This window comes from Paramisgurnus dabryanus, chromosome 13 (genome assembly GCF_030506205.2).
Source record: "Paramisgurnus dabryanus chromosome 13, PD_genome_1.1, whole genome shotgun sequence".
NCBI lineage: Eukaryota > Metazoa > Chordata > Actinopteri > Cypriniformes > Cobitidae > Paramisgurnus > Paramisgurnus dabryanus.
The window spans coordinates 34,538,995-34,554,232 of NC_133349.1; the positions used below are offsets into that span (position 1 = coordinate 34,538,995).

Consider the following 15,238-nt stretch of genomic DNA (forward strand, 5'->3'; position numbering starts at 1 on the left):
TCTGTACAGTGCCCTCTATGGGTCAAAAAGAATAAAAGGAGGCAAGGTGAATCATAAAGTGGTGAATGGGAAATCATTGATTTACAGCCAAAATGAATAAAAAAATGATTTTCAATGTAATCATTCGTATTATAAATAGAAAGAGGTTGTGTTGAAATATTTTTAAAAATTTTAATTTATTAATTTGTATCATGAATAGAAAGCATTTGTGTTAAAAAAGTAAAAGTAAATTGTAATATTGCTGTGTTTTATACTAGGTTGTGAAATCCAGTGGTTATACAACTGTCCTTCAGACCTCTCCTAATGTATTACACCCCGTCCATGGCCTCAAACATGTTTATTAAAGTTTTACTCAAAGCTAATTCATTACATAAAACTTGTTTTTCAATAGATTTAGATTTATCAGTGACCACAAGGGCAAAGTTACCTAACCAAGTCAGGAGTGCATGATTTACTAGTTTAACAGATTTTGCCCTGTTCTGCAGACCAAAATGTTCAGCAAGCGAGTCAGCCCACCCTATTAAACGTATCACTTGAGGATCAAGTCAGCGAGGATAAGGACAGGACATAAAGAGGACAAGGGGAGTTGAAGTGGCTGGCAACCATAGTTACAGAATAAAGTACCTGACTTGGAGCGCTGTGGGAGAGAAGGCCGCGACCCATCAGTGTCACAGAATATAACCAATGTGCATTGTGTGTGTGTGAGAGGTCATGCTGGTTTTAAAGGGAAATGAAGCTACCTCTAAATCTTCCATTAACTGGGGCGCCGTCCTTGAGTCTTCACGTACCAGCCGACTCAATTAGATTTTCTCAGTAGCTTGTACTCATGGGAACTTGGAAGCCTCGATGCTACCCCCTACTACTTCCCACCGCCCCCGAGGGACTAAACATCAGCTCCAATTTTCAATCATCCACATACAGCAATAGATTGTTTTCTGTATGCTTCGAAATACATCATGCCTGGGATTTGTGACCTCTAAGGGAATGCAGGTACATTTGTATAAATAAAAAAATACTCATATACGTTTTTATCAGAGCAAACATACATTCAAATAGATGAAAGAAATCATTATCACCTGAAATATTAAAAGTCTGTAAATATAATGGTTTATAAGTCATGTTAACTCTGCATTGCATTTCTTCCAAGCAATTAAAGTAAGCAATATTATTAGCAGATTATCAATTTTAACAAAGTAGCCAATGAGAAACACAGGCAATTTGCCTTAACTATACAGAGAGTTATAATGGTTAACCATCATTACAGATAGGGGACATGGTCTTCCATTCAGTACAAAATTATACAAAAATTAGACCCTTTTATCTGAAGAAACATATACATTTTATATCACTATAATGTGTTCAATGGGATATTTTGCCTCACTGACGCAATGATCTAACTGAGCTACGTGCTAAAAAATATGTGCAACTTATTAGGAAATCATTGGTGATTTTCTATGAGAGGATTTAATGTGAATGTAGCCTAATGCTTTCTTGCACCTTCGTGCTGTCATTGAGTGTGAGTCAAACCTCGCGCATTGGTCGGTGCGGTTTGATCCAGCATTGGATCGAGTCAATTTACGTATGGCCATGCTGGCCAATCAGCGCGCTCGCCGCCTATGCCGACCCCTCTCAAGATCTCCAGCATTGACGGGAGACGCTCTGAGAGATAGAGAGAGCGCAAAAGTGACAAGAGCTCCTCGTTCACAACGATACGGATCAATAAAAACCAAAACAATTGCGGACATAAGACGAGAAAACAAGGCAAAGTCTGATACAGTGAAACTGAGGATTGCCATCGGATCACTTTACCGGCTCATGCTATGCTTTGCATTTGATGATAATCACATGCGCAGAAGCCGTTCGCCGGCCCTGGTTTCGCGTACAGAGTGGAGGTTGCGCTTGGAAGTGGACTAAACTTTATTTTTGTTCTTTTGCATCAAGTTTTTGGGATTTAGATTTATTAAACCTCTCATTTCCGTTAAATTGTGGATTTTAAACACAGATTACGCGGAGGACCAAGATAGTGTGGATTTCCCCCATATTTATTTGATCTCTTTGTTACTCTTTTATTTTTTATTACTATTTAAATTATTATCTTTTCTGGGGGAGAAGGGACGATCAGCAAGTTGATTTTAGTGGATTTAACGCAGGTGCTTCGGTCTTGAAGGACAAAATGGAATTGTTACTTTGACCCACGATATCACCGGGTTCATTCGTATTCAACAGCTTCGCATTTTCGATTGATTTCTGAGCGGAAAAAACCCAACCAGACTGCTCTATAATCCTCACCGCAACACACCACTGGAATTACAATCATGAACTTTGTTGTTTATTTTGTACAATTATTTTGTGCTGCTCTCCTTCATCTGTCTGTTGTTAAGGTAAGCGTTCTGTTTATCACAGGGGGTTGGTTGGAAATAAGATATCCTTTTAAGAAATTATAGGGAAAGACGTTCAATTTTTCATTAAGGAGCAAACCGCGATCTCGTGGCGCTCAGACTGTGCGAGGATGAAATGCACGCAAGTTACCGGTCACGTTTTGTTCAATGCCGCTGCGCCACTATCCTAAAGAGGTGACTGAAGTTTTACACAGTTTGTTTAACTGTATAAAATATAGGCTATCTTTAAACTGATCTAGGCTATGTGTTATGGCAAAGTTATTCCAAGAATAATTTCAAAACAAAATTCTGGTAAATCGACTTGCTGCAACTCTCAAATTACACTGAGATTTAATCTTTATTAGGCAAAGTTCATAGTTATGCATATGGTAGGGGAAACAAATCCCAGTTGTGACAAATCGGGAGACATCACGATGTATACGTGCTGCAATCTATCATATAGCAGTAATCTGCGTTATTATATTCTGCTCAATCAATCAGAACACTTAGATATAGCCACAGCATTGACATGATGCATTTTATTGCGGCTTTTATTGTCACGATCCCATAAAACCTGAAATAGCCTCCTGTGGCTGTCTGTTCGTACGTGAATAATGACACGTTTTACCTGAAGGGCGCCGTTTCTTTGTCTGCAGATTAATTAATTCATTTAGGCTACTTGAATAATGATGTGGCAGCGCACGGCGGAACACATTTACGCTAAGTTGAATTACCGTTTGTCCGTTTCTTCACTGTTATAATGTAAGGTTAGGAATATGGAGAATTACGGGTTGTATATGAAGCAGATGGCCTGCTTCTGTGATTGTAGGCAAACTGGCGAGATTCTCACGCAACACCGAGAGCTGTTGCGCCAGTCTAGCACCTGCAGTTACGCGAGCGATCACACGCTCTCCTCCGCCAGCGAGACTAATCTGTAGGCGGGAGGAAAGAGTCGCCTGTATGCTAGCAGGATCATGATTGGCTGTGGGCTGTCTGAAGCTTTTTGAATGACACACCCCCTTATTAAGATTCCAAAAGATGAAATTCAAACATTTGAAATATCCGAGATAAAATTTACAAACGATTTTAAACTCACCAGGCTAATTCATATTTTACGCATTTAAACGTCATGTATAATTCAAAACTCCTAGTTTCGGATTAGTTAAGTAAATTTTGGTTTATTCTGAAAAAGGTGGATGGTCTTTTCCTTTCCGAGGATTTCCTAAACTAAAGTTTTCTGAATTTTGTGATGATGAAGAACTACAACTATAAACAGAACGACAAATATCCTTGTTAACATACTATGTCAGTCACTTACAAATGTCCCTTTTCTCTGTTCTGATAGGCTTCCCCCATACCCAAAGAAGAAGGGAAGAGCACAAATGACGGTAAGGCTCAATATATATAGGCCTATCATGCAGTGTTCATAAATATTGATGTTGATATATGTAGCTAGTGTATGCTAAAGATTTCTGGCCGGTATATTTGACATGGGATTGATATTGTAGTGCCACCTGGAGGATGTAAATGCAATGTCATCCTGAAAGAAAAATGAACTAAAATTGGTTCCAATATGAGGTTTGAGAGGCAAAAGGCTTACATGATATTCCACGAAATGTTTTTAAGGAATGTTTATGGATGATTATTTAATCACATTAGTGCTGAATTTACATAAATATTTGCTATGTTTTACTTTCTTCTGGTTTACTAAGGATGTCAATTGCTTATTCTACCCGCAAGCAACCTTGTGTGGAGCCATTGACCATGGCCTTGTTTGTTTATTAACAAAGACACTGGCTGATTTATTCTCAGTCTGTCCTCAAGGTCACAATTATTTGTCAGCATTGGACCTGGTCAGCTTGGGTTGTTTATACAGAGTCCCATTACGTTTCTCGGTATTGTTATTTTTACATATTTTCCATCTGCTTCCATTCCTGAAATCAGTTTCCCACAACCTAGAGCTCCTAGACAGAAGATATTGAATAGCATTAAATCTGTAAATGTTGATAAGAGATACCAAATTAAATCTGGATAAGAGAAAAAGAAAAATGTGGCTTTGCTCCTTGCTAAATAAATAGTTGAGAAACAAACAACATGAACATAAAAAAGTGTCTTGACAACCAGGGCGTTAACTAAGATCTGGCAACCATGGGCTTCCTATAGACAAGCGCAATATTCTTGAGCTCAATAAGATTCACTGTACAGCTTGAATGCACTGTAAGTTGTAAAGCATAAATCTATCATTATTTGAAAACCAATAAAACAGTACTAGTCATTATTAGGTTCTGGTTACAGTACAGTTATCTGTGGTTTCTCTCATGGGTTTCATTCATTGGAGGACTGGAAGCTGCCACGCAGGGTGGGCTTCTTATAGAGGTCAGGTGTCTGCAGCGAAGCCCGGCGCCATACTGCCTGAGGTCACGGTTTTCCCTGGTAGTCTGCAGGTCACGAGACATCAGGGTCAGACAGAAGGATGGGATGCACAGATTAGGGTTGGACTGCATAGGATGGGTGTGTGTAAATCAATATGCCTTTTCCCTTAGTATTAGATGAAGAGAATAAGCCACAGATGAGAGGAATAGGTTATTTGGATCATTTAGCCACTTTTATGTTCTGCAACAAAATTTGATATGATAATGCCTGATCGTTTTCTCTTTGCATCCTCTCTCTCCAGTAATTATCTTCGAAAACGTGTACAAAAAGAGCGTGTGTAATACACGAGAGATGCTGGTGGACATCATTCAAGAGTATCCAGATGAGATCGAGCACACGTACATCCCGTCCTGCGTGGTTCTCATGCGCTGCGCGGGCTTCTGCAACGACGAAGCTCTCGAGTGCGTCCCTACGGAGACACGTAACGTCACCATGGAGGTGAGACTGGTTCAATCCAACTCGTGCATTTCTTCATTAGGACTTCATACTTACCCAGCATGTGGACAGTGAGGTGGTGTAAACTGGCATGTTAGCTATGTTGTTTACCGCTCCACACTGTGTTTACTGCATTCATGTGGTTGATGTTACTCTTGGCCGCAGTCAAGGTCTGATCTTAACATGGGCGAGGGAAAACAAACTTGGGTTTTACAACTTAATACGTAACACGCTCATATAATACATAATTACATAAAGCTCTTACACGCTTAATGTGCTTCTTTTGTACATTTTTGTAGGTAATACGAATCAAACAGCGAGTAACGCAGCACAAATTTCTACTGAGTTTCACAGAACATACCAAGTGTGAATGCAGGTAAGTCTAATAAAACTGAGATAAAACTGCATTTTGAAGGCCTTACTCAGTTACATTTTGTCATCTTTTAAACTCTTAAAAATTAAGATGCTTAAAAGGTTCTTCATGGCGATGCCATAAAAGAATCATTTTTGGTTCCTGAAAAAAGGTCCTGAAAAAAAGTAAAAAAAAACGTTTAAGTTTAGGTAAATTCGCGAGTTTGCATTAACGTTATCAAATATGAAATAAAGCATATTAGGCGTGCTGTCCGAGAGGAGGGCTCCGAGCTAGGAATATTATCCCGAACGCAGAATACCCCCCCCTTCTGGGATATATCAGCAGAGAGTAAAGCATTGGGGCGGAGGAGGGTTGCTGCAAAAAACTGTCATGGGGTCGAGGTGAGGGACGACCATATATAGAGACCTCTTTGCACTGACTGGTTGGATTATATGACCATGCTCCTCCCGAACTTACTTAAATAAACGATATTTATACCATTAAGCCAAAAATGGTTCTTCTATGGCATCTTTAAACACCTTTATTTTTAAGAGTGCCCCTATATGATGTTACAAACTCATATGCTTTATTTTTTGCAGTGCAATTTGATTTAAACACAATGCAGCGCATAGTGATCTCATTTGTCAATAAGTAGTTCATTTGACCCACACGGTTAAAAGTCTGAATCCATATTAAAGCTTTGACTCTCACATCAAATATGGCACCTACAAAAGACTGCATAGATAAAATTTCCTTTAAGATTCTCCTGTTGTGTTTCATGGAAAAACAGCATTTGGGTTTGTAACGATGTTTATTTGTGAGTGGAAAATAATTCCTTTAAATCATGTCGCTTGAATTAACTTCAGTTCAGTAAATTATTATTATTTTTTTTTTATCAGACCAAAGGAAGAAGTCAAAGAAAGAAAGAAAGAAAAGTAAGTTTTTTCTTATTTACTATGCTTTGGGGTGATTTGGGTGACTGGATCACTTGTATAATGGATCTGGGGCCTCATTTATAAAATGCTGTGTAGAAAGTGCAAATGTGTGATTCGATGAATGTACACACACAAAAACGCTTGTGGGTCTCAATTTCAGATGTGAAATCTATGGCGAATGATCTTGACATTGGGGCGCACCTCGTCAGAGGTTCTATCAATGATAAAATGCTTTTTGAACAACAAAAATGGCTCATGTTTCCCAAAATCTGCAAGCAAAAGTGCGTACATCTGCTCGGACCCTAAGGATTTTTCCACGTCAAATACCGTTTTCATAAATATGACCTATGTTGTGAATTTGTGCACGCTTTATAAATGAGGCCCCATATTTCTGAAACAATCACATCAATATTTTCTTATCATCAAGAACATTGTGTGATCTGTAAAAAACGTTTGTTGATAGTGTGGACAGTTCAATGTGAGGGACATCTTTTGGGTTAAACATTGCAATGACTAGTTGAGTGACTGGCAGAGAGAAGCAGCGAGTTGGACGCTGTGCTAGCAGCCAGACATCTAAGAGAGAATGCATCAGAAAGACCAATCTAGGATTAATGTCAGTTTAAGAACTGTTGCTTCCACCACTACGTACTTCTTTTAACAAAGTCGACGTTTTATCAAGTAGTCCAACGTTGTGATACCTAAGATTATTTGAGTGGAGAGGATGAGCACACAGTGAAGATTTTATTCGTGGGAAACTGAAGCATGCACCCCCATTGAAAGATTCAATCTGCTTGCTTATAGTTTCTGTCACCCTCGGGGCGACACTTTATTAGTTTCAGGGCGGTCCGCAAGTTTAGCTTGTGTCTAAGTCAGACCACCTCAGTTGTTGTGGCACGGTTCGCCTGTAGAGCTTTGTGAAACAATTACTTTCACTTTTGTGTAGTTCCAAATGTTATTGCCAATTATTGGTTAAAATCCCAAGTTGTCACACTGGGGCGCCGATAATAAACACAGATATAAAGTGTCTACCAGTGTGTCACATCCATAGGCTTACCAAATTAAACATATTCTCCAGACTTTTTTATTCATGCAAACCATCCAGCTAATCCAGCTAAGACCAGCATAAGCTGGTGAGCTGGTTTTAGCTGGTCTCTCAGCTTGGTTTTAGGTGATATAGCAAGCTGGTCTAGCTGTGTTTTGGTCACTTTTTAAGCTGGTCTAGGCTGGAAGACCAGCTGACCCATCCACTTTGCCAGGCAGGGAGGACCAGCTTAAACCAGCTTCTGCCACCTTAAACCAGCAAAAAAAGCTTATGCTGGTCTCAGATGGATTTTCAGTAGGGATGCAATCACATTTAATCTGGCATAGTTCAACCTTAAGACTGATGAGAGGGTTTGGACTCTTTAGCAGCCTTAATTGGCAAAGGACCACCCGCGAGGTCATCTGACATGTTCGGTTTGTTTAGGGGCGTGAATGTAAATTTGATTTCTCAATGTCTTCCAGAAATCCTGTAGTGTTCATCCAGTCAGAGGACGGTTTTGAAACATTTCAATTTTGTCTTCCTTGTTGCATCAGATATAACGTCTGAGACTACTCAAACCTCTGCAGCTCACACAGGAATATAGCCAAAAACTCAATTGTTAACTTTTAGCTGGGTTTAAAACTCCTGGCATACAAAATATTGACTAACTACAAATAAATAAATGTAACAATTACAAAAGTAGCAGACCAGAGCTGCATTACCTACAACCGAGACTGGCGCTTCATACCTCGTCACGCCCTCACCTTGTTTCTCCACAACAAAGCTGAACGCTTTGCTGCTCACACACCCAAACAGTAAAATCAACTTCCCCTAAATGTTATAACTCCAATCCCTCCTAATCCTTCGGCATGAACTCAAGGCTCACCGCTTTCAACAGCACTTCATCAAGACATGACGTGACATCACACCCAAAATAAACCCGTTATTTTTGTTGGACTTCTTTTTATAGCCAGCGCATCGCTACTTACAGATAACCATTCAGAATTGTATTACTGCTGAAGTCTGTTGAACATGGAAGTCTTATGACGAAATACACAGAAGCGCTTTTGCTTGATAAGCCAATGCATACAGAGCGGTCCCGAGTGCCTTTGAAAGCTTGGCGGATGTAGTATAAAATAGGCTTTATGCCCAGCTGCCCTACTTCCTGAACTTCAGCCAGCTCCTTGTTTCCTGTCTGCCATTATTGGACAAACTGATTAATCCAGGTGTGCCTGACCTCAGTAGTCACAACAACGATATTCAGACACACCTGAATTAATCAGTTTGTCCAATAATGGAAGACAGGAAACAAGGAGCTGGCTGAAGTTCAGGAAGTAGAACGCCCACTGTTCAAAAAGTTTTATTGGTCTCCAGCCCTGCATGCTCATTTATTGGATAGTTCCCTGATAATCTTTGTTCGGTTTATCAAATTTTACTCTGCAGTATCCCCCATAATTCACACATGCTTGTGGTTGCAGTGGCTTAGATTTTAGATCAAGACCTTTCATTTTGATATGAACTTTTTCATCAGGTATTATAACCCATAGTGCTTTTATAAAAGATTTGGATTGCTATATCTCTGTAGAGTTCTGATAAGGGTTGTATTTTTTGGCAATCTGTTGTATTATGGCATTTTAAGATGGTTTCTGTGAAGACCACCCGCCTTTCACACTGTTATCCCCATACTAATCATAGTAACAAGTGTCTGTCATTAACCCACTTTTATTTTTAGCCTTTTAAATAGTTGTTCCCAAGAGACAGGTTACTATTGGTCAGCACATACTCTATTGTGTGTGTGCGTGTGTCCAGCAGGTTCAGGTGTATGGTGATGTACCCCGTGTAAAAGGAATGTTCCAGGCCCAATTTAAGTTAAGGTTTATTAATAGCAACTGTGGTATAATGTCAACAACCACAGACAATCCTTAAGTTGATCTAAACAAAAGCAACAATGACAGCTAGTGTGAAAAGCAAAACTTATGATGATATAACATGAAAAAACTCCACCCATAGAATTGAAATTGATATAAATACAAATTGATCTATGTAGAAAAGTATTCCTACATCAGAAATGGTATGTTACTGTAATTGCAATTTCAAATTGGGATGCAGGTCATTTGATTTACTTTTGTAAATAATGTTGTTGGAATAACGGGATTAACCGTTAACTTACACTGAACTTGGAAAGCTCCTTTCATTGGATAGGTAGTGCCTGTGTGCAATCCTGCACCTTGCTAGGTTAATGCGGCTGTGCAGAAATGGATCGGGTTAGCTGAGAAGGCTAAATCAAATCCCTTCGTCATGGGGCCGAGTGGCGACTTTCCGCGCGGTGTCTCTACCGCCTGTCTCTCAGCACGTAGGCTAAACCTCACATGGGTAGGGGTGGGGGTTCGATTCACAAGCTCAAGTTCAGCTGCTTGTACTTCGATCTTTAGGTCTAAGCTTCTGTAACACACACACATATACACACACATACACATTCTTAATGTCTTTAGTGGCTTATTTTGACAATGGAGTTGAATGTTGATTTTTCATGAGGACTGTACGCAATGCTTTGCTTCTCATTTTAATTTGTGTTGGTTGTAATGGCAGCAAAATGTCTGTAGCCACGCCACGACTTGTTAAAGCAAATTTTAAAATGAACAGGGAGCATTAAAAGCAATGAGAGTTAAGAACAATGAGTTAATTTTACCTTAACAGCTGGTCTACAAAGCTGCAAATAAACAAAGACGATTCTTAAAAGCAGACGTCACTTTCCGAGAACCGAAACATTTTCCCATTTTGTATGGACTTGGTAGTAGTGCTGATTGATCTTGCTCGACATGGCTTTTGGCGACTTCACATAGATGTCCTTGCGTTATTTTCCTGTTTTGCAGAAAAGGCAGAGTGGCGAGGGTTAGAGGCCGAAAGAGAGCGAGAGAGGGAGATACGGGCGATGTCAGCGCCTCGGCTCACCTTTGCTCAAGCAGTATTTCAGTCTTTCTCATTGGCTATATTTCTGTTGTCTTAATGCCCTAGCCTGCATTTGTTTGTACTCTTATTCACACGTTTGGCTCAAAGCTCACAAAGAGGAAAGAAATGAAAGGTAAATCAACAGAGGTTGCATGGCCATCTCTGTCATTATTGTACTAATGTGACACCACAGATGAAATGACACAGTCTTTATGTGATTTCTCACTGGTGTTGGGATTTTCATTGGCTTTATGCAGATGAGATGTTAATAAGGTACAGTGTTACTTGATGAATAAAGCCCACTATAGAATGATTGTTTTATTTAAATGTGGGCTTGGCATTTAAATTGGGTTCAATTACCCCTTACTTATATGTAGCCATCAACCTATGTGAAGGAGACATATACTTAAAATTATGATAGTGCTGTGTGCCGTGGCAGGTCTTCGACTTAACTTTCTGTTTTACGTTGCATATCGATATTGCATTATTTAGCCTAGAGTTCAATGTCCTTTCCATGGTTTTGAAATAGCTACCATACTGTTTTCAAAGTTATTCTGGTGGTTTGGATCAGGACAATTTTGTGTCAAAATGTGTATATATTACAAACATGGTCATTTAGTGAGTGTATGAGAATGCAGTCTGTGTGTGGCCAATGTCCCTGTCTCAATTCAATGTTGCCACTAATCACCATGAATGAATGAATGAATCGATAAAATAATGAATTGATGTTGGATGAATAAGTGAATGGAAGCAATACAGTCCAATCTCTGCTTTCAACCTGCCACTAATGCTATTCTGTCAGCAAATATATCAAATAAATGAACCCAAATCTGGCTTTCTAACCATTCATGTGATTGCATTCCTGTGTCTGTGGACGTAAGGAGAGAAGGTTGTGTGTGATTGTGATGATGCATGTTTGTCCAGCTCTCTGTCTCCAGATCACTAGTGCTTAGATGTCTCTCTGTCTCTCCCTTCTGCTTCTCTTCCAGCCACTGCGAGCCTTGCTCGGAGAGAAGAAAGCGCTTGTATGTGCAGGATCCACTCACCTGTAAATGCTCCTGCAAATTCACACAATTGCAATGCAAGTCCAGACAACTCGAATTAAACGAAAGAACTTGCAGGTTTGTTTATGAGCCGACATGCGCTGACCTAATCATGTTTCCCTTAATACGACTGGACCGCGCGTGCATGTTTGTGGTGTGGTGGTGTGTGTCCGTCTGAAGATGTGTAGCGTGAGGTTTCGCAGTAAGATTTCGTGCACAGTGTCTTATTTGGGGTCAACATCAGTGAGGCATATACTGTATGTAGGTTTGTGTTTGCAGTTGTGTGTTTGTGAAGTTTTTTATTAGAATGTGAAGTAGGAACTTACCACCTTTCGCTTGGCTAATTTAATGTTATTGACTGTACAGTAAATAGTCCGAGCTTAATTCGGTACTGCTGATTTTGCCATCATGTGTAAAGTTGTGCCATCACCGTACAACTAATATAACATTGTGTTGGTTTCTTAGTTGTATGCCAACTATTTACTGCCAAGTGCTGTGTGCTTCTCATCAACCTGTCCCACTAATGGTTAAACTGTGATCTCATGTGGTCTTTGCTTTAGTTCTGTATATGATGTTAACTTTTTTGCAATGTGTTTAGAGGAGATCCTAGCATATATTGATCTTGTTGACCTCAAACATTTTACCTTTAATCCCTATCTCATCCCCAAAATGGTTTATGTTTAGATTATTATACAGTAAATGCTTTGTTTGCAATAGCATACTATCATACTGCTCTTACCATTTCGGCACTATATACAGTAGTGTGCATACTGTGAGCAGTACACTATTTTTGTATGCATTTAATACCTGGATGAGCTACTACATTTGCAGATAAGCACACTGCATGTAATATTGTATCCCATAATGCATTGCGCTTGACCATACTATCATCAATATGATGAATGAATTGAAAGTAATATCAACAGATCAACGAGACATTTTTGATTGGTCGTGAAGAGTTAAATGGGTGGAGTCACAGATCAATAAGTATATGGGGTTTCTTTGAGAACATAAATGTGTTCTTAGGTTTTATTTGGAGTAAACAGACTACTGATCAAACCGTTTGTTTTCTTTCAGATGTGAAAAACCAAGATGATGAGCGGAATGCTGGGCAGAACACTGAAATGAAGGAATTTTTATGGCACTTTCCTACCATGAGGTTTCATTCCCTGGACAAACTGAAACCAGTAGCCCGACTAAAGACACAAAAAGTGACGAGGACACCAATGTGTATTTTTAAACAATAATATATGAATACTTAGAATATACATATATAGATATATATATAAACTGACAATGACAGTATGTGTGGCTGCTATCACCTGAAACACTACATGCAAGTAAACGAAGACGCTGCTCGGCGTGTGAACGGGATATTTTCAGTGTCACTGCAACTGGGCCTGTGATTGGACGGATGCCGACGAGTGGGCTTTGAAACCACGCAATGACGTAAAGCTTGACTGGCATGGGCCGCTGTGGATTTATATTTAAAGACCATCAGGACTTGACTGAAGTGAAAACGATGGCCACCTCCCCTCCATGACTTTACAGTATATGATGTACTAACAGGCGAAAGGAGGGCAAGTGGCATAAAAACGACTTTTTCCGGACTTCCCGGAACGCTGGGTCCAGCGATGGGATATTAATGTGGAACTTTTCTGTGATCTCACTCTTAACTGGAGTGTGAAGGCGTAGTCAAAAGACATCTGTACTGACTAACATCCGATAGGACTTGGTGTGATAATACATTTAAGGGATATGTATATATAGAAATTGTAAATGTGACACAAACGAAACAAAAAACGAAATCTGTCTTTTGCCAAGGAATGGAGAGAACCACAGCTCAATTATTAACATTTTCCAAAGAAAATAATTGCACAGCAATTTAGGAACCGTCAAGTTAGCAGACAATATCTGTATATACATATCTGATATCCCTTTTTGTAGTACACTACATCTAATTTATATTGTTAGAATAAGTTCAGTATTCTGTGTTTTTAATTTGGTCTATTTATATACAGTGTTATTGTTAATATTATGTTTTGCTTTGGTTCCTATCGACATTTTCACCAATCTCAAAAATTGTAGAGGCTTTTATAGAAAGAAAACTGATATGAGAGCGGACACTTCAACATTCCTGAAAGGGCCTTTTATAGTTTTTTACATGACCTACAGCTGAAGTTTTATGATTAAAAAAAGTGCCAGAGTTGTTTGTTTGTTTGTTTCAAATGTACATGTTCAGTATATTTTCACATTAATATATTTATTGGTGCTGTTAAATATTAACATCTTTTTGGTGTTTTAGTATGACTATTAAACATATTTATTTTCAAATGATATTGTTTTTTATTAAACTTAAAATGAATTTCTGTTTGACAAGTGTGCTATTTTTTAAGTCCACACATTTGGGTTTGTTTTTACATTATTTAAGTCTCAAAACTAAAATAGTTTAACCAAACGATATATTTTAATATGGCAACACAAAATGAGATGAAATTTGGATTTGGATAATTACTGCATCAAAAGGACAAAACAAGTACCACAAAGTATCATAACATAAGTAGATTATGTATTATGGGCCGGGTATCAGACTTTTTTTTGGTGGTGTGACACAGGCCCGACTTTCCGCTTCACAATCCAGCCCTGAATTAAGTTTATAGAAACAGGCCATGTTTTGTCTACAAATCTCACAAACTGCTGTAAATAGTGACTCAGGCATTCACTTAAATAGCCGTGCAAGAAAATTTAACTGAAGGTTTAGCTACACATCATTCTTTACATGATCCATGGCATTCCCAATAAGAGTTACAGGAATAATTTACTTACTGTATAAACATTCTTATGAATAAATGAAAGACATTCTCTTTAAACAATCAATGTAATGTTGCGTTAGCTCAGCATGAACTGCACAGACTCCGGCACTCTTGATAGAAATAAAGACGCACAGGTCGAAGACTTTTGTGATATATTAACTGTCCGAGACCAGTTTACAGGTTCAGGTGTTTCGGGTTAGTTCAGTTTACAGCTCAGTTGAGCCTCGGCCGTGCCAGGAGGTCTTTCTGTGTGGAGTGTGGGTTTACTCTGGGTAAATAAATAAATAAACAGATGAGTTGTGCAGCCATAATGTCTCAGAGTTTAAAGTCTGCTGTCTTAAAGTCCATGCGTTGACATCTGTTTCATATCATCATTTTATAAACCACTTTCAATTTCCCATCCAAACTGAAGAAGCAATGATTTGCATTATCTGCTGTTTGGACATGCGGGGTATCCTATTACATATACTGAAAAGTGTTAATTCCTTTAACAAGGGCGCCTATTATGCAAAATCCACTTTTACATGTTTGGACATAAATGTGTGTTGGCAGTGTGTGAAAACAACCACCCTACAATGATAAAAATCCACCCACTCCAAAGCAGTCTCATTTGTTTTGATTCTCTTGTTAATGTGATGTCACACTGATGAAGCCCTGCCCTTGGCCACTGACTGACTGGTTCATTTTACAGAAAAACTTTTCTAAATGTGTTTGTTAGCACTAATGCGGATACTACAGATATAATTGTCTCAGATTGTATTAACCTCTTGAAAAACATTTAATTGTTTCTTTAATATTTCTTAATTGACTAATAATGCTGGCGAGCAAATTAAATAGTCAGATATATATTAATACATTAATTGATGATGATGTTATTTA

General features: G+C 38.8%; 1 protein-coding gene across 4 annotated transcripts; it reads left to right on the top strand.

Annotated features, from left to right (window-relative positions):
* The first annotated feature begins 1,649 nt into the window (after positions 1–1,649).
* vegfaa (vascular endothelial growth factor Aa) lies at positions 1,650–13,911 on the top strand. Of its 4 annotated transcripts, XM_065246393.2 has the most exons (8): positions 1,650–2,381; positions 3,724–3,766; positions 5,053–5,249; positions 5,546–5,622; positions 6,498–6,533; positions 10,428–10,519; positions 11,493–11,624; positions 12,624–13,911. In XM_065246393.2, exons 1-7 carry the CDS (start codon positions 2,316–2,318, stop codon positions 11,606–11,608), a joined length of 627 nt encoding a protein of 208 aa, XP_065102465.1. In that variant the 5' UTR covers positions 1,650–2,315; the 3' UTR covers positions 11,609–11,624; positions 12,624–13,911. The 4 variants fall into 4 exon arrangements, 3 of the variants coding, with proteins under 3 accessions (XP_065102465.1, XP_065102466.1, XP_065102468.1); XR_010525468.2 differs by lacking the exon at positions 12,624–13,911 and having other exon boundaries at positions 10,428–10,636; positions 11,493–11,629; XM_065246394.2 differs by lacking the exon at positions 10,428–10,519.
* The last annotated feature ends 1,327 nt before the right edge of the window (positions 13,912–15,238 follow it).